This window comes from Schistocerca gregaria, chromosome 3, assembly GCF_023897955.1.
Source record: "Schistocerca gregaria isolate iqSchGreg1 chromosome 3, iqSchGreg1.2, whole genome shotgun sequence".
NCBI classification, from domain to species: Eukaryota; Metazoa; Arthropoda; class Insecta; order Orthoptera; family Acrididae; genus Schistocerca; species Schistocerca gregaria.
The window spans coordinates 873,017,140-873,036,342 of NC_064922.1; the positions used below are offsets into that span (position 1 = coordinate 873,017,140).

Genomic DNA, 19,203 nt, shown 5'->3' on the forward strand with positions numbered 1-19,203 from the left:
TTCAGTCTACTGACTGGTTTGATGCGGCCCGCCACGAATTCCTTTCCTGTGCTAACCTCTTCATCTCAGAGTAGCACTTGCAACCTACGATCTCAATTATTTGCTTGAAGTATCCTCTACAGTTTTTGCCCTCTAGAGCTCCCTCTAGTACCGTGGAAGTCATTCCCTCATGTCTTAGCAGAAGTCCTATCATCCTGTCCCTTCTCCTTATCAGTGTTTTCCACATATTCCTTTCCTCTTCGATTCTGCGTAGAACCTCCTCATTCCTTACCTTATCAGTCCACCTAATTTTCAACATTCGTCTATAGCACCACATCTCAAATGCTTCGATTCTCTTCTGTTCCGGTTTTCCCACAGTCATGTTTCACTACCATACAATGCTGTACTCCAGACGTACATCCTCAGAAATTTCTTCCTCAAATTAAGACCATCAATCCTTATGCTAAGTTTCTCGCTGTTCTCATTTCTACTACTTCTCATTACCTTCGTCTTTCTCCGATTTACTCTTAAACCATACTGTGTACTCATTAGACTGTTCATTCCGTTCAGCAGATCATTTAATTCTTCTTCACTTTCACTCAGGATAGCAATGTCATCAGCGAATCGTATCATTGATATCCTTTCACCTTGTATTTTAATTCCACTCTTGAACCTTTCTTTTATTTCCATCATTGCTTCCTCGATGTACAGATTGAAGAGTAGGGGCGAAAGGCTACAGCCTTGTCTTACACCCTTATTAATACGAGCACTTCGTTCTTGATCGTCCACTCTTATTATTCCCTCTTGGTTGTTGTACATATTGTATATAACCCGTCTCTCCCTATAGCTTACCCCAACTTTTTTCAGTATTTCGAACAGCTTGCACCATTTTATATTGTCGGACGCTTTTTCCAGGTCGACAAATCCTATGAGCGTGTCTTGATTTTTCTTTAGCCTTGCTTTCATTATTAGCCGTAACGTCAGAATTGCCTCTCTCGTGCCTTTACTTTTCCTAAAGCCGAACTGATCGTCACCTAGCGCATTCTCAATTTTCTTTCCCATTCTTCTGTATATTATTCTTGTAAGCAGCTTTGATGCATGAGCTGTTAAGCTGATTGTGCGATAATTCTCGCACTTGTCAGCTCTTGCCGTTTTCGGAATTGTGTGGATGATGCTTTTCCGAAAGTCAGATGGTATGTCGCCAGACTCATATATTCTACACACCAACGTGAATAGTCGTTTTGTTGCCACTTCCCCTAATGATTTTAGAAATTCTGATGGAATGGTATCTATCCCTTCTGCCTTATTTGACCATAAGTCCTCTATAGCTCTTTTAAATTCCGATTCTAATACTGGATCCCCTATCTCTTCCAAATCGACTCCTGTTTCTTCTTCTATCACATCAGACAAATCTTCACCCTCATAGAGGCTTTCAATGTATTCTTTCCACTTATCTGCTCTCTCCTCTGCATTTAACAGTGGAATTCCCGTTGCAATCTTAATGTTACCACCGTTGCTTTTAATGTCACCAAAGGTTGTTTTGACTTTCCTGTATGCTGAGTCTGTCCTTCCGACACTCATATCTTTTTCGATGCCTTCACATTTTTCCTGCAGCCATTTCGTCGTATCTTCCCTGCACTTCCTATTTGTTTCATTCCCCAGCGACTTGTATTTCTGTATTCCTGATTTTCCCGGAACATGTTTGTACTTCCTCCTTTCATCAATCAACTGAAGTATTTTTTGTGTTACCCATGGTTTCTTCGCAGCTACCTTCTTTGTACCTATGTTTTCTTTCCCAACTTCTGTGATGGCCCTTTTTAGAGATGTCCATTCCTCTTCAATTGTACTGCCTACTGCGCTATTCCTTATTGCTGTATCCCACTTCTTAGCGTATTGATTCTTCCTGACTAATGTCTTGAACTTCAGCATACTCTTCATCACTAGTATATTGTGATCTGAGTTTTTATCTGCTCCTGGGTACGCCTTACAATCCAATGTCTGATTTCGGAATCTCTGTCTGACTATGATGTAATCTAATTGAAATTTTCCCGTATCTCCCGGCCTTTTCCAAGTATACCTCCTCCTCTTGTGATTCTTGAACAGGGTATTAGCTATTACTAGCTGAAACTTGTTACAGAACTCAATTAGTCTTTCTCTTCATTCCTTGTCCCAAGCCCATATTCTCCTGTAACCTTTTCTTCTACTCCTTGCCCTACAACTGCATTCCAGTCGCCCATGACTATTAGATTTTCGTCCCCCTTTACATACTGCATTACCCTTTCAATATCCTCATACACTTTCTCTATCTGTTCATCTTCAGCTTGCGACGTCGGCATGTATACCTGAACTATCGTTGTCGGTGTTGGTCTGCTGTCGATTCTGATTAGAACAACCCGGTCACTGAAATGTTCACAGTAACACACCCTCTGCCCTACCTTCCTATTCATAACGAATCCTACACCTGTTATACCATTTTCTGCTGTTGTTGATATTACCCGATACTCATCTGACCAGAAATCCTTGTCTTTCTTCCACTTCACTTCACTGACCCCTACTATATCTAGATTGAGCCTTTGCATTTCCCTTTTCAGATTTTCTAGCTTCCCTAACACGTTCAAGCTTCTGACATTCCACGCCCCGACTCGTAGAACATTATCCTTTCGTTGATTATTCAATCTTTTTCTCATGGTAACCTCCCCCTTGGCCGTCCCCTCCCGGAGATCCGAATGGGGGACTATTCCGGAATCTTTTGCCAATGGAGAGATCATCATGACACTTCTACTACAGGCCACATGTCCTGTGGATACACGTTACGTGTCTTTAAAATGCAGTGGTTTCCATTGCCTTCTGCATCCTCATGTCGTTGATCATTGCTGATTCTTCCGCCTTTAGGGGCAATTTCCCACCCCTAGGACAAGAGAGTGCCCTGAACCTCTGTCCGCTCCTCCGCACTCTTTGACAAGGCCGTTGGCAGAATGAGGCTGACTTCTTATGCCGGAAGTCTTCGGCAGCCAATGCTGATTATTTATCAAAATTTAGGCAGTGGCGGCGATCGAACACGTTTTGATTATGAATCAAAGACGCTACCCCTAGACCACGGGTACCCCTTCCCTTCATTAACTGTGGCAGTAAAATATTAGGTTGCGATTGGGAGATCAAAATATCTCTTCCCCCCCCCCCCCCCTCCCCTCTCTCTCTCCCTCCCATTATGTGTGTGTGTGTGTGTGTGTGTGTGTGAGTGTGTACGTAGGCTTAGTAGCTCTCTTATTGCCCTATTTCCAAGACTGGGGTATGGCTTAAGAAGGAGCTGCAAAACATGTTAGGAGAGAAATATATATAACGTGTGCTCCCTTGGTAGCTCGGAGAATGTCGAGGCGGTATTCCAGTGTTTCGTAACATGTATTCTGTCGTAGTAGCCACAGCAGCTTGTATCCTAGCCTTCAGTTCGTCAACGTCAGCAACTGGTGTGACGAAGACCCTGTTCTTGATATAGCCCCAGGAAAAAAAGTCAAGAGACGTAATCTTAGGAGGCCGGGATGGCCAGGGTGTTGGACCGTTTCTTCCAAACCTCCGATCCGCACATAACTCTCCTCTCTCTCTATGTGTGTGTGTGTGTGTGTGTGTGTGTGTGAGTGAGTGAGTGTGTGATGACGATGCTGCTGGAGTTCTACAAATGCTATGAAAGCATTTTGCCATTCTCCTCGCTCAACCCTGCCGCTGAATGTGGGACAATCTAAGGTTAAAGACCGTATCTTGTTGAAGGAGTACTCTCCTACTAAGGGCCTTTCGGATTCTCTCAAATTTCAGTGTTGCAAGGAATGATTTGACTATTCTCAAGGGACCACCTTCTCCAAACTTGTGAAATTTGCTACGAAAATACTCCTTTTCCCTCAGAGGTAGGCATGGCAGTTATCATTAAATCAACTGGTTTTCGGTTATATCGTATTTTCCCACCCCACTTCTACCTGACTGTAAAAAGCGTTCAAAATAACCCGTTTCTGAAATAACTGATTTACGATTTTTAGTCCTATTATTTCCTGTAATAAACTTAGTAATAGAACAAAGATTTAAAAATTTTGGCTCTCACAGTTACAAAGATACAAATAATCAAAATATTAAATTAAGTAGGCAAATAAAATTTTTCTCGAAAAGTGATAAGTGGTTGAATAATACAAAAATCACCAGTATTGTCCTAATGATTGTCATTTTTTGAAACTCTGCTTAAAACTCATGTTCTAATCGGGGAAATTACAGCTATTTCGGCATAACAAGTATTCAATGCTGAAGGATGAGAACTGTGTTGGAAGAAACCTATTTTTCGTGTTAATGTGTCCGGTTTCAAGGTCTCCAAGCAGATAAGGCGTATTATTCAGTCGAAGTCAGGAGATCAGCTACTTTCTGTTTTCAGTGTGTACTATAACTGAACTGTTGTTAAGTTTTTAATTTATTAATGTTACCATAATTTCCTCTCACTTTTATTAATTCTTAGAAATGGCAGAAAAATCCTTAATCTCTTAAACCAATTCGTAAAAATATTTTTAGACAAGTCTTGGTGCCATTCTGCAATACAACAGATGTCCAGCGATGACAGCGAGAAATTGCCATACAGCCCAGATTGGTGGGAGGGGGGGGGGGGGGGGGCGAGTCTTGCATACTGTATGTGCACCCGTCGTATCTTACGCCACGACACACGGCAACACGGACGTTACTGTCTCAACAATGCTTACCACTTCTTATGGCATGTGTTTGTTATTCGTTTCCGTCAACATGATTAAAATTGCATTAGTCGCTTTCCCCATTTTCTGTAATAATGCAATATTTGAAACGAATGCAAATTATACGAATAAAAGTTACGTTTTTTTTAAAAAAAAGTGTTATTTAATATCGAATAATCTTAACACCACCGTTACGGCTAATTAATATCTCGGTTTTGTACGCGGATATTAACAAAAAATAAAAAACACCTATTATAACCGAGACCGCACAAATCCCAATAAATAATGCTATTCAGAACTAAAATACCGGTATCGGTTTTATCAGGTCTGTTTTTCTCATCCTTACTCAAAGGGCAAACGACTTCTACACCCCACGAGACAAGCCAGCCGACTCCCCAATTTCTCGGTCTTCCAAATCACTCCACGAAATTAATTAGTCTTTTGGTCATTCTGGTCAATCAGAATTGTGAGCAAAATATTGACCTTTTCATTGTGCGCCCTTCCTCTAAAAGACCTTTGGGAAGGCGCTGCTACCTCCTTTTCTCTATGCGAAAGATCTCAGAAAATGCTGTCAAATCACAAAGCAGTAAGCCAGTCATGGAGAATCCGGCCACATCCAGTTTAGGATAATTATGAAAATATCGCCCTGTCACTACAAGGTATCCTCCCGGATACAGGCTCTGTTTAACATAATAGCACACAACCATTGCAAGGAAACGATATGTTACAATGAATCCATTTGCATTGCAAACATTTAAAGCTAATTGGAAACTTTGCAACACTTTTAGAACAAATGTAATTGTAACTACAAATGTAATATAATTTTACAAACGTTTACACTTTCTTTAACATTTCTTCCACAGTAAAAAGTTGCCGTCAGACACGCAGTAAAAATAACAAATGAGTTTAGATTTAGAATATCATGCAGGAGACAAAGGGAGATGTTCCATAGTATCTAATGCTGTGAGATTACACTCACTACAGTCAGTACGGCAACGTGAATGCACTACACCACGAAAACAGAACGTTCTCGGAACAAAACTGAAAATGTGTTCTTAATTATGGAGCAGTTTTTAGTGCCAAATACGGGTCTACAACAAGTTACACTCTCTTGTGTGATTATGAAACTCTTAGTGATCTACCAGAGCTGTTCAAAATATTTAATAATCAGTTCCTCATAATGTTTGTTGTTGTTGTGATCTTCAGCCCAGAGACTGGTTTGATGCAGCTCTCCATGCTATTATATCCTGTGCAAGCTTCTTCATCTCCCAGAACCTACTGCAACCTACATCCTTCTGAATATGTTTAGTGTATTCATCTCTTGGTCTTCCTCTGCGATTTTTACCCTCCACGCTGCCCTCCAATACTAAATTGGTGATCTCCTGATGCCTCAGAATATGCCCTACCAACCGATCTCTTCTTCTAGTCAAGTTGTGCCACAAATTTCTCTTCTCTCCAATTCTATTCAATACCTCCTCATTAATTATGTGCTTTACCCATCTAATCTTCAGCATTCTTCTGTAGCACCACATTTCTAAAGCTTCTATTCTCTTCTTGTCTAAACTATTTAATTCGACTACATTCCATTATTATTGTTTTGCTTTTGTTGATGTTCAGTGGTCTGCAAGATAAAACATTATTGCTGTATGTAAATGTAGAACTCTCGAAAGTTTGTATTCAGAGACAGCTTTATCACATGGAACTAAAAGCAAAGATATAGCTGAGTCAGTGATTAAAATATAAAGAATAAAGTCTTCTGTGGATATCACGTAATATCAAGTTATGTTCTGAAGATCAAAGTATCGTATAAGAACTTTGTGCTGTCAACCATGCAATAGGTCTTTTAGGTGTGGTCAGTTTCCTAATGGACTGACTCCTTATTAAAACCATCTTTATAAAAAGTTACACAGGGATAGTGGTTTCGAAAGTATGTAACAAAGTCCTATTTCAGACGGTAGATGGACATCTTAGTGCATATATTTTTTTTGGTGTCTCGCAGTTTGGTTCAGGAAAAAGAGTATCCACAAAATAAGCATTTTATTCTTTTGTGTGTGAGGCAGGAAACCGATCTTACCACAGCCTAGCACAACTGCTTCGGCCCATATATCTCTCCAGACAGTTCAAGATTCGATTGTACAAAATCCTGATCCAGTCTGTTGTTCTATATGGCTGTGAGACATGGAGTATCCGGAAACAGGACTTCCATAAGCTCATCGTTTTTGAGAGAAAAGTGCTGCGGAAGATCTTCGGTCAGTTTCTGGATGCAGATACACGGAAATGGAGGCTCAGCTACAACCAAGAGCTTGAGGGACTATACCAGCAACCCAACATAATAGGAACTGTCAAAGTCAAACGAATGCAGTGGGCCGGCCATGTGGCCCGGATGGAGGATCACAGATGGCTTCGGAAGCTCCTGGATTTCACACCTTCAGGAAAGAGACCCCAGGGAGACCTAGGAAGCATTGGAGGGATGGCCTCCATGAAGTAATGGCCGCTATCGACAGGGGATCTCAAGTTGATTCCTTATTTCTAGATTTCCGGAAAGCTTTTGACACCGTTCCTCACAAGCGACTTCTAATCAAGCTGCGGAGCTATGGGGTATCGTCTCAGTTGTGCGACTGGATTCGTAATTTCCTGTCAGGAAAGTCGCAGTTCGTAGTAATAGACGGCAAATCATCGAGTGAAACTGAAGTGATATCAGGTGTTCCCCAGGGAAGCGTCCTGGGATCTCTACTGTTCCTGATCTATATAAATGACCTGGGTGACAATCTGAGCAGTTCTCTTAGACTGTTCGCAGATGATGCTGTAATTTACCGTCTAGTAAGGTCCTCCGAAGACCAGTATCAGCTGCAAAGCGATTTAGAAAAGATTGCTATATGGTGTGTCAGGTGGCAGTTGACGCTAAATAACGAAAAGTGTGAGATGATCCACATGAGTTCCAAAAGAAATCCGTTGGAATTCGATTACTCGATAAATAGTACAATTCTCAAGGCTGTCAATTCAACTAAGTACCTGGGTGTTAAAATTACGAACAACTTCAGTTGGAAGGACCACATAGATAATATTGTGGGGAAGGCGAGCCAAAGGTTGCGTTTCATTGGCAGGACACTTAGAAGATGCAACAAGTCCACTAAAGAGACAGCTTACACTACACTCGTTCGTCCTCTGTTAGAATATTGCTGCCCGGTGTGGGATCCTTACCAGGTGGGATTGACGGAGGACATCGAAAGGGTGCAAAAAAGGGCAGCTCGTTTTGTATTATCGCGTTATAGGGGAGAGAGTGTGGCAGATATGATACACGAGTTGGGATGGAAGTCATTACAGCATAGACGTTTTTCGTCGCGGCGAGACCTTTTTACGAAATTTCAGTCACCAACTTTCTCTTCGGAATGCGAAAATATTTTGTTGAGCCCAACCTACATAGGTAGGAATGATCATCAAAATAAAATAAGAGAAATCAGAGCTCGAACAGAAAGGTTTAGGTGTTCGTTTTTCCCGCTCGCTGTTCGGGAGTGGAATAGTAGAGAGATAGTATGATTGTGGTTCGATGAACCCTCTGCCAAGCACTTAAATGTGAATTGCGGAGTAGTCATGTAGATGTAGATGTAGATGTAGATGAAGATTTAAACCAAGTGCCAATAGATGTTGATGGATGGCCGATAGCAGCAATGGACAGAATACAGTGGAGGAGGAAACTTGTAGAAGCGTGTGGCCCACTGGGCCTGATCACGTAGTAGTAGTAATAGTTGTAGTAGTGTGTGAGGCACTTCAAGGGCTACAAAATAGATTGAGAACTAGCAAAAGCATTTCAATGTGAGTACCTTCGATACATTCAACACAAAGAGAAGAGATTTCAACATCCATGATCTTCCATTAAATATGAAAAATGATTCAAAAACTTTTCTGTTCGCAGATGACACAAGTGCTGCTGTTAACGGCGTGGACCATAATTGAAATGATGAGGCAAGTAGGTTAGTCGGTAACGTAAGATGGATCAACGCTTGACTACAATAAACGCAATGCATGTAGTTTCTTAAGTTGATCTCTTGTAAAAGTAAAGTTTTATTGTCCTAAAACGGTCAGACTGTTAGCGAAGATGGTTCTTTTAAGTTTTGCAACGGGTGAATATGACAAGAATTCTTGTATGTGAAACTAGAACGGGAGTACTTGTTTGCTTTGCTTTCTTTCAACTGCAATCTCCTACTGAAAAATATTCTGCGACAGCTTTGTCCACTCACAAGGAATATTCTTAGCTCAGAAAAGCAGTCATATAGATCTGCAGTGTCAGTTCGTGGACTTTGTGTAGGTCTTTGGCCAGGTTTTTCGGTACTCCAACTGCACCATCCCTTTTCATGTGCCATATCATGGGATTTGTTGTTGACAGTATTGGCTCACTTAGTCTAAACTGCAACATTTATTCCGTGGTTACTGAACGAGAAGTCGATATGTACCTGTATAAGACTGCCACAAGCGGTGTAGACCAAGGTGTTCAGCAGATTAATTTTCAGTAGGCTTTCAATGGAACTCAAAAAAGTGAGTGATAAACCCTCGTCTTCGATATTAAGTGGAAAGGTTTCCTTATAACACACTCCTATTACGTACAAGACTTCCCCGCATAACTGACATTTTTCTAATCACCATTCTGAGAAACTATGTCCTGACTCGTTTCATGACCATGTACCTTTGCCTCACATGGTCTCATGGAACTGACATGACTGAACTCTACGTAAACTATATTCTGCTACACAAAGTGTTTTCAAAAGGAACCTTCTCTGTGGGAAACAGACACACGATGTATTAATAAAGATTAACAACAAATATCTCTGTGGAGTGTGAGATCGTGATTTTTGGCAAGTATCTCTTAAGATGAGTGAAATCCCCATCAATTTATCGTCTTGAAGGTGGTGGAAGAAAGTAATGAAAGCTCGAGTTTTTAATTTGACAACTGAGGATGGCTGAGAACATTTTACACACGGCTGCTATCTTGGGAACCAGCTTTCATGTGCACTGCAGTATTAAAGTTCACTCAACGTTTATTTCAGCAACATTTCTGAACTGACGTACCTTTTAATGAAAAACTGATTTGCATCTGTCTAAGATCAGGTAGATTCACAACCGAACTGTACGTAGGCATCTATTATTCCACGGAAGTTTTACTTTAGCAAGTGTCATAGTATCAGGAGGACACTGAAACGGTTGTTATGCGTGCTGCAGCAGGAACGGTAATCTTGAGACTACAGTGAAAATCAGAAGCGCTATGCAATGCGTTTCATATATTGCAGTGTGGTATGGCTGTCCACCTTGATGCGTTGCGCCGTCTTATACATTGCTTTCCTTTTCTGTTCTGTTAATAATTGAGGGGAACAAGTTAATTACTGGAGGTATATGATACAGATTTTGGCACTTCTATTCAAACTAGTTTCCTGCTATGGAGATTAGCTGTTGTAGTGTAAACAACAATAAGGTCTACTTCGTTTGATTGTATACAAAGTGATAGCAACTATCATGAATAAATGTGAAAATATGTAGTGTTTGGCTGCGACGTTACTTTGTTTTGAGTTGCAAGATTTATCTGAAATCTGAGGTGGTTTACTTACGTAAAGCGCAGTCTCATCTGGAGAGGAACGCGTTAGTGTCAAAACGTGTTGCCATTAGACTAGCATTGAACCAGCCGAAAGCAACTGGGGACGACTGAAGTACAGATTTTTTTCATTTCCTTATTACGTTCGCATGGCAACGAGCTACTGTTATTAATAGAGACTAAAGCTGCAACATAGGAACATCACACCCTCCATTCGATGTGTCTAACTCAACAATGAAGCTTTGGTTAAGTGGTCTTGGAGTAGATGCTTATCAATGTCCCGATAAAACCTGAGTGTATTATTGAGTGGTGCTTGATACAATTGTTAGACGTTCTCGTTAGCCATCTGTGTTTTGCTATTAATTATAAATAAGATAAGCAATGTCAAGTAGATACTTTTTGTATCATAAGTAATCATTTCTTCCCAACATTGTTTAGTGAGGACAGATGTGTATTTAATCAGTGTATGACAATAGTCTGACTTGGACACATTCTTCAAGATGAAATAATCCTGTGTGATTCACAAAATGCTAAATTTTATCACAGACATCTCGATAAATATGCCTTCCATAATAATGCCCTTCTACAAATACTACCATACAGAGAATGGCACGCAGTGTCAGCAGTTATGCTCACATGTTGATTCTGATCTCTGAAACTGATGACACATTCTGTCTCATATTCACCTTGTGGAAACCAGTAATGAAGGTAGATGAATCGAGACCATCATTGTCAAAATCAGATCATCGCTTTAGGCAAGTAATCATCCAAAAAGTGTCGAATGAGAGGCATGCTTTTCGAGGTAATGGTTGTTTAAAATCAGCTCGTTTTATAGGTATTTATTTCCAGAATTGAGACAGATATTTTCTGGCAGCAAACTTTTGTCCTGCATATTGATGAGTCTCTGAGAAGCTACAGCCTGTATTTTTTTTTGTAGTCAATATACATCGTTAAACAAACTTGAAAATGGCTCGTTTATCTAAACTTTAAAAATGGGTGGTATGTCTTATGGTCTTGCACTAGCATATTCGCTTGCCACGCATGGGGTCCCGGGTTCAATTCCCGGCGTGGTCATCGATTTTCACCTGCCTCGAGGTGACTGGGTGTTGTTGTGTCGTCTTCATCATCATCATTCATCCCCACTACGGTCGGAGGAAGGCAATGGCTAACCACCTCCTCTAGGATCTTGCGTAGTATGGCGGTGCGGGTCTCCCACATTGTTCCCATATGCTCTGTCAAGGAGTATGGGACTTCATCATCATCATATCTCAGAATAATTGACCCGGGGGAATACTACATATTAGATTTCTTTAACAAGGTTGATGTTATAAGATTAGAAATGAAATCGACACAATTTTTGTTTTGTGATACAGTTGTATTTAGAGAGAAGAGACAAACAGAAGAATCAGTACAGGAGACATCGTGTCAGAATTGATGTCTTCTTAGCGGTAGTAGTAGGGGTAGCCGACGGCAGCGTAAGGGTAGGCGGAGTAGGCGCTGACGGCGGGGTAGCCGAAGGCGCTGTAGGCGTAGGGGGCGGCGTAGGCGTAGTAGGCCTCGGCGCCCTTCAGGGTCTCCTTGGCCTTCTCCTGGGCCAACACGGCCGCCACCAGCAGCACTACGAGGAGAGAGCAGACCTGCAAACACACAAGACGCCATAAACTGAAATGTACATTACTGCGACAAAGTGAATACACACATTCCTTGTTGCTGTGTTAACATATTATAATCTCCTGGATATTTATCTGCGCGCACATTGAATACTGCTTAAAGTCACCAAATAACAATCAGTCGTACAAATACTTTGTCATATTTTAGGCACACTCTGTTATCAGTAAATTGGAAACTAAATTAATGGAAACTATCACATCAAATTTGTTTCCACTATTCTGATGATGGGTCATGACTGCAATTCGTCAATATAGGTTTTTGTTATTAGCTTCCTGAAGCAGTGTTACAGGCTTACTGAGTTAGTTGTGTAATGATTGCAGGCCTTCTGTACTGCCTTGTACCGCAAGTTAAACTGAATGTACCACTCTGAATTTATTTTGGTACACAGAAGAAAATTCTTAGAGCTTTGAGTTGGTGAGCTTGATGTAGGTAGCAGATAATAGGAAATCTCAACTGTATGAGCCTTCAGACTCTCGTTACGAAATATAGAACAATGTGCGGGACAAACCCTTATACACTATAAACAATACCGTCGAGAAACAAAGCTATAATTGAAAACGAGAAAATGGAGGCTTAGAGTTCAATGTCTCGGCGAAGAAAACGTGATTAGAATCAGGGCACAGGCTCGGAAGACGAAGGATAGAAAAAACAATCACTTGTTTACTTTTCAAAGGATTCATACTAGTTTTGGCCTTTAGCAATTTAGGAGAAAACCTAAAAATGGATGGCAGGAATTGGAAACATAGTACTCGTGACTGCAAGTCCTGTGTCTTATTAGTGCTGCGTAAAACCTTTGTATCAGACACAACTAAAAACCTTCAACATCGAATGGAAGTTTTCAGACGGCACCAGAATCTGTTCTGCAAGTGGTAAAGATTTACTTTCTACTGAACTGTTTTTACAGCGACCATCTCTTATAAATAGTGTAAGTGTACAAGAATATGTTTCTTAGAACCAACTAACACAAGAAAACTGCTGGAGCTGAGCTCAGATTCTTTACGAGTATGTAGGCGTGTTTCATACGCTGTACGGATACTGGGTCGCTTTTGCATGATATATTGTCTGGCAATATAAGCTAAGCCACTATGTAGCCACAGAGGTATCGTAGAGGGCCTTACCTCTCTCTCATGAGCTTAGAGTGCCAGCCTCTGTCAGCCTCAGCTTCTGTCTTATTCACTGAGACCACAACACACGAAAGAACACTTTAATCAACCACAATACGCCAAACAAATAGTCTGGATTCTTGCAACAACAGGGACCATTTTGATTCTGATATGACTAACCTAGTGCCGAAAACTCGCAAAAAGAGATCGGTTAGGTCCTCGGGAAGACCAGTTGATGAAACATATTTTTTGTTTTGATTGTCAAATATAGAAAAAAACGGAAAATTCATATTTCGTGTTATTCAATCCAATACTGACAATTTTCTGTCCCCCAACAATATGATCCGGAATCAAATTCTTATGCCACTATGAAATTGATAGCAAATATGGTACTGCATAACTGGTTAGCTTGTGGAATCAATGTTGTCAAGGCAATAAAACAGTAAAAATCATGTCTGAATTATAATATTATCTCTGTTTTATCATTGCAAATGCGTGGTATTGCTGAACAGAAGTTCCACTGTTCATAAGGATCCTGTCTGCTCAGATGAATCACTTCCCTCTCCAGATACATTCATAGAATTAGGCCAGAAAATTTCAGTATTTCATAATATCTTCAATGAAAGGTTTTTATTAATTCATTAATTATTTATTTCACCGCTCTCTTTTAATTTTTCATGTAAGCTTCCGATCGCCACGAGTCTGAAACGGGAAGACTATTGAAAATCCGTTGGTTACTCGGCAAGCAATGAAGAAATGCAGATTGGGGCATACTATGAGAGATACGAAAGTAAACAAATGGATCACGTGCAGATTGGGGTGAAAGTCAGAGTTATGACCAAAAAGAAAATGAAATGGTAATGGCTGGGAAATGTAGTCAGGCGAATTGGTGGTAGCTGAACCACGGTAAATCGTTGGTGAAGTTCAAAAACTAAAAGAACAAGGCCTGAGGCCTGAGGGGTGCACAATATTTCTTCAGAATTACCGAAATCTTTTACGAGAGCCTGCTAAGACAGAACTATTCCACCCCGTGTGCAAGGTATATGACAAAAGCGAAAAAGCTTCAAACTCCGAGAAGAATGTAATAGTTTCAGTTCCAAAGAAGCGGGCGTATAGGTGTGTGTATTACCAAGGCGTAAGTTTAGTGAGTTATAGTTGCAAAATCCTGACGCAGTTTATCTGTAGAAGAAGTTCAGTTTGAGTTACGGAGAAATATAGGAACACGTGAGCAGTACTGACTATGCAACTTACGTCAGAACATAAGTTAAGGAAAGGAAAACCCGCGATTATAGCATTCTTCGAAAGTAAAGCTGAGAGACTTGTTGATCACTTTGCAATTCTGTCAGAGATGGTTGTAGACTCTGAAGATCAGTTGAATAAATTGCGCAAAGTGTTGAAAAGACATAAGATGAGCTTTGATATTTCGGTAGAAAAAATACGTGACGATTGTCAAATTAGTTAGACAATAGCAAAAATAAAAAAAAAATTAGGAAGAATTTTCTGGAGACATTTGTCTATAGTGTACCTGCGTATGGAAACGAAGAGAATGGAAGATTTGAAATCTGACGCTGTAGGAGAATACTGAAGATAAGTTTTTTTAATTGACTGCCGGGGAGTGACCATAGATCCACATCAACAGTGGAAGATACGATAGCGTGTTTAGACAATTCAGAGCATTCATTAGGACCAAGGCGCACCTTGGTACATATATTGAGACTAGTCAAATGATGCCATGCAGGCAGTTTTCGTGTCAATTATGACGGTACTAAAATGAGGACAGCGTAACACCCAGTTTCCGAGTATGGAAAAACTGCAACTCAGCTGGAGTTCGAACTCGGGTTCGATCAGTTAGCAATCTGCTGCGCTGACCCCACAGCCTCGTGCGGTAGCATTCTCGCTTCCCACGCCCGGGTTCCCGGGTTCGATTCCCGGCGGGGTCAGGGATTTTCTCTGCCTCGTGATGGCTGGGTGTTTTGTGATGACCTTGGGTTAGTTGGGTTTAAGTAGTTCTAAGTTCTAGGGGACTGATGACCATAGATGTTAAGTCCCATAGTGCTCAGAGCCATTTGAACTATTTGAACTCACAGCCACCGAGGCGGACCGTATTAGGAGGGTAAATCGGATTACTGATGAGGAAGTATTGATTCGAATTAGGGAGAAAAGAAATGTGTGACAGAACTCGGGTAAATGAATGGATCGGTTCGTAGGGCATTTTCTGAGGTATCAAGAGTCCTCAGTTTGCCAATGGAGGAAAGTGTTGGATGTGGGGTAAGAATTAGAGTGTAAAACGAAGGCTTGGCTACAGTAAGCAGGTTCAAATTGATCTCAGTTGCAATAGCGAAAATACGTTCAAGAGATAGACAAGTGTGAAGAGTAGTGTCAAACTAGTCTTCAGACTGAAGATCGCAAGACGCGTGGACAGTATGGATGCAAGTCGCTGAAGGTCCTAAATGTGGTATAACGATAAGTGGACTCTGCGATATACTTCATAATAGTTGGTGGAGTATGTATGCAGATGTGTATGTATAGGCAAGTCTGTAGGAGACCTTCGTCTGTGAGCGGATGTTGAACGGGTGCTACTGTTGCTGCTGATGGTGGTAACATCTTAAGTAGCGAATACCCTTGCACTGAGTGGTGCTTTATATTTGTGAGGAGGTACTTACGAAAGCCTTCATGGTGCGTCGATCTGTTGCTTCGGCAGACAGTGATACCTGGACGGCGGTGGGCCGGGCATTTATAGCAGTTTGCGGCCGCGGCCTTGGTGCAGGCTGGCCCGGGCGTGGTCACCGTGTCGCTCTTGAACTTGCCGCCGCGTCTGCTTGGCGGACCTGCTCGCCAACGGCTCTGCGTGACAGCAGCAAAGGTCAGTAATTGCAGGGCACGCCGGCCGGCAGCGAGGCTGACGACAGGGTTTCCGCTCTACTGCGCGCGCTGATGACGTATGTGCTTCGGCGATGAGTGCGAAGATCATTGCTGGCCACTAAAATTGCAGCGTCAGTAAGGACAGCAATTACTGAAATTTTTCTTCTGCGCATACCGTACGATTTATACATGAGTACACTTAGAGGTGATTTATGGCCGTACATTGCTACACAAGAATGCTGAAGATGAGGTGGGTAGATCACATACCTAATGAGGAGGTATGGAATAGAATTGGAGAGAAGAGGAGTTTGTGGCACGACTTGACTAGAAGAAGGGAGCTGTTGGTAGGCCATATTCTGAGGCATCAAGAGATCACCAATTTAGTATTAGAGGGCAGCTTGCACGATAAAAATCGTAGAGGGAGACCAAGAGATCAATACACCAAGCAGATACAGAAGGATGTAGGCTGCAGTAAGTACTGGGAGATGAAGAAGCCTGCACAAGATAGAGTAGCATGGAGAGCTCCGTCAAACCAGTCTCAGGACAACATGGCCACACATAGTGCGAAATCTAGTAGGGGAAACTGGGTCTAGTTGGCACAGATTTTGGTTTTTGATTTTTCAGTCTTTTGTGCATGTTTGGAGTGATTCTGGTGAGTGCGAAGTATAGCTTATCTTCTGACTGAAAAATCATAGAGGACCTATTAATTACAATAGTATGTAGGTGATACCAATACACTTATCCTAAAGCTTGCAATTTCGCCAACTAATCCCCTCCGAGACGTTACTTGTTATACCCTCAGAGATGAATCGGCGAAAGCTGATATAGATTGGGATACTCAGGTACAACAAGGCAATTTTCGAGGAAAAAAATATATATATAATCAGAACTTCGTGTGACTTATTCTTCAGAGAACATGTTCTTCAAAAAAACAAATTCCTTGGAAAGAAATAATACTTGAAGGTATAAACGACACTATGAACGTAATCTATAAAAAATTATGAATTCTTCAAAATAAGTAAGTTCTGCTTAATCTGTAATTATTCACATAGAATTCATTTAATGTTTTAAATCAGCCACAGATCTCGAATTTGGTACTTGTTATTTGAAAAGGTAGGTTGAATTTTCCGAAAGGAAGCGCCTTTTTCTTCCAATTGTCACCCTTAGCCATGTCGCTCTTATTGGCTGTACATCGCTCTTTCTTGTTACTGAGCCTTTAAGCCGCGAGCCTATCTTTGATGGGGCTGTTTAGAACGAGTTGTCATAGGTATGCCAACTAGTCCCAAAGGGAAAACAGAAGCAAAATGGATATCACACGCTCACATGCATCAGAAACGGAAGATTATCACGCCTGCACGCAATCAGTCAGTCACTCTTTCGGAAACCTCCACCAGCAGCGCCTCAGGCCGATCTACAGGTTCACTAGAACAAAAAAAAGTACTTACCAGTCAGAAAAACGATGAAACGGTTGTCCTTTCTTTACGACGTTTCCAAGCAGACTGAAGTTACGGTGCATCCTGCACCTTTACATACACTCAGTATCACGATACGATGATCTCCCAATCCCCCTAACCCCCCCCCCCCTCTCCGTGGTGGCAGGAAATAGTGTGCCAGTTAACCCCTTATGACAACTACCCTGGTCTCTGCTACACAGAGTTGTCACCTTTGTGTGCAAAATGGCTGTATGCTGGCTGGATAGTGAATCGAACTGAACCTGTATGGCAGATATACACTCCTGGAAATGGAAAAAAGAACACATTGACACCGGTGTGTCAGACCCACCATACTTGCTCCGGACACTGCGAGAGGGCTGTACAAGCAATGATCACACGCACGGCACAGCGGACACACCAGGAACCGCGGTGTTGGCCGTCGAATGGCGCTAGCTGCGCAGCATTTGTGCACCGCCGCCGTCAGTGTCAGCCAGTTTGCCGTGGCATACGGAGCTCCATCGCAGTCTTTAACACTGGTAGCATGCCGCGACAGCGTGGACGTCAACCGTATGTGCAGTTGACGGACTTTGAGCGAGGGCGTGTAGTGGGCATGCGGGAGGCCGGGTGGACGTACCGCCGAATTGCTCAACACGTGGGGCGTGAGGTCTTCACAGTACATAGATGTTGTCGCCAGTGGTCGGCGGAAGGTGCACGTGCCCGTCGACCTGGGACCGGACCGCAGCGACGCACGGATGCACGCCAAGACCGTAGGATCCTACGCAGTGCCGTAGGGGACAGCACCGCCACTTCCCAGCAAATTAGGGACACTGTTGCTCCTGGGGTATCGGCGAGGACCATTCGCAACTGTCTCCATGAAGCTGGGCTACGGTCCCGCACACCGTTAGGCCGTTACCGCTCACGCCCCAACATCGTGCAGCCCGCCTCCAGTGGCGTCGCGACAGGTGTGAATGGAGGGACGAATGGAGACGTGTCGTCTTCAGCGATGAGAGTCGCTTGTGCCTTGGTGCCAATGATGGTCGTATGCGTGTTTGCCGCCGTGCAGGTGAGCGCCACAATCAGGACTGCATACGACCGAGGCACACAGGGCCAACACCCGGCATCATGGTGTGGGGAGCGATCTCCTACACTGGCCGTACACCTCTAGTGATCGTCGAGGGGACACTGAATAGTGCACGGTACATCCAAACCGTCATCGAACCCATCGTTCTACCATTCCTAGACCGGCAAGGGAACTTGCTGTTCCAACAGGACAATACACGTCCGCATGTATCCCGTGCCACCCAACGTGCTCTAGAAGGTGTAAGTCAACTACCCTGGCCAGCAAGATCTCCGGATCTGTCCCCCATTGAGCATGTTTGGGACTGGATGAAGCGTCGTCTCACGCGGTCTGCACGTCCAGCACGAACGCTGGTCCAACTGTGGCGCCAGGTGGAAATGGCATGGCAAGCCGTTCCACAGGACTACATCCAGAATCTCTACGATCGTCTCCATGGGAGAATAGCAGCCTGCATTGCTGCGAAAGGTGGATATACACTGTACTAGCGCCGACGTTGTGCATGCTCTGTTGCCTGTGTCTATGTGCCTGTGGTTCTGTCAGTGTGATCATGTGATGTATCTGACCCCAAGAATGTGTCAATAAAGTTTCCCCTTCCTGGGACAATGAATTCACGGTGCTCTCATTTCAATTTCGAGGAGTGTAGGTACTCCAAACCATGCTGCTTCAATTGTATAGCGCAATTCATTAACAGTAGTGACTGACGTGTGGTGATGTGCTACCCTCTGGGCAAACCATGAGCAGATGTTTTCAGTGAATAAGTGATCAGAGAACGTACTGATCA

At 42.6% G+C, this 19,203-nt stretch overlaps 1 protein-coding gene across 2 annotated transcripts in view; it reads right to left on the reverse strand.

Moving 5' to 3' along the window:
* Positions 1–19,203, reverse strand: part of LOC126354923 (uncharacterized) — a 117,343-nt gene that overhangs the window by 27,189 nt on the left and 70,951 nt on the right. The window contains exon 2 of one of the 2 annotated variants that reach the window (XM_050005019.1): positions 11,630–11,912. The exons of the other annotated variant lie outside the window; for it this stretch is intronic. Coding sequence (XP_049860976.1) covers positions 11,718–11,912 — 195 coding nt within the window. The 3' untranslated portion in view covers positions 11,630–11,717. Of the gene's footprint in view, positions 1–11,629; positions 11,913–19,203 lie in introns of those variants that run through there. 2 annotated transcript variants of the gene reach the window in all.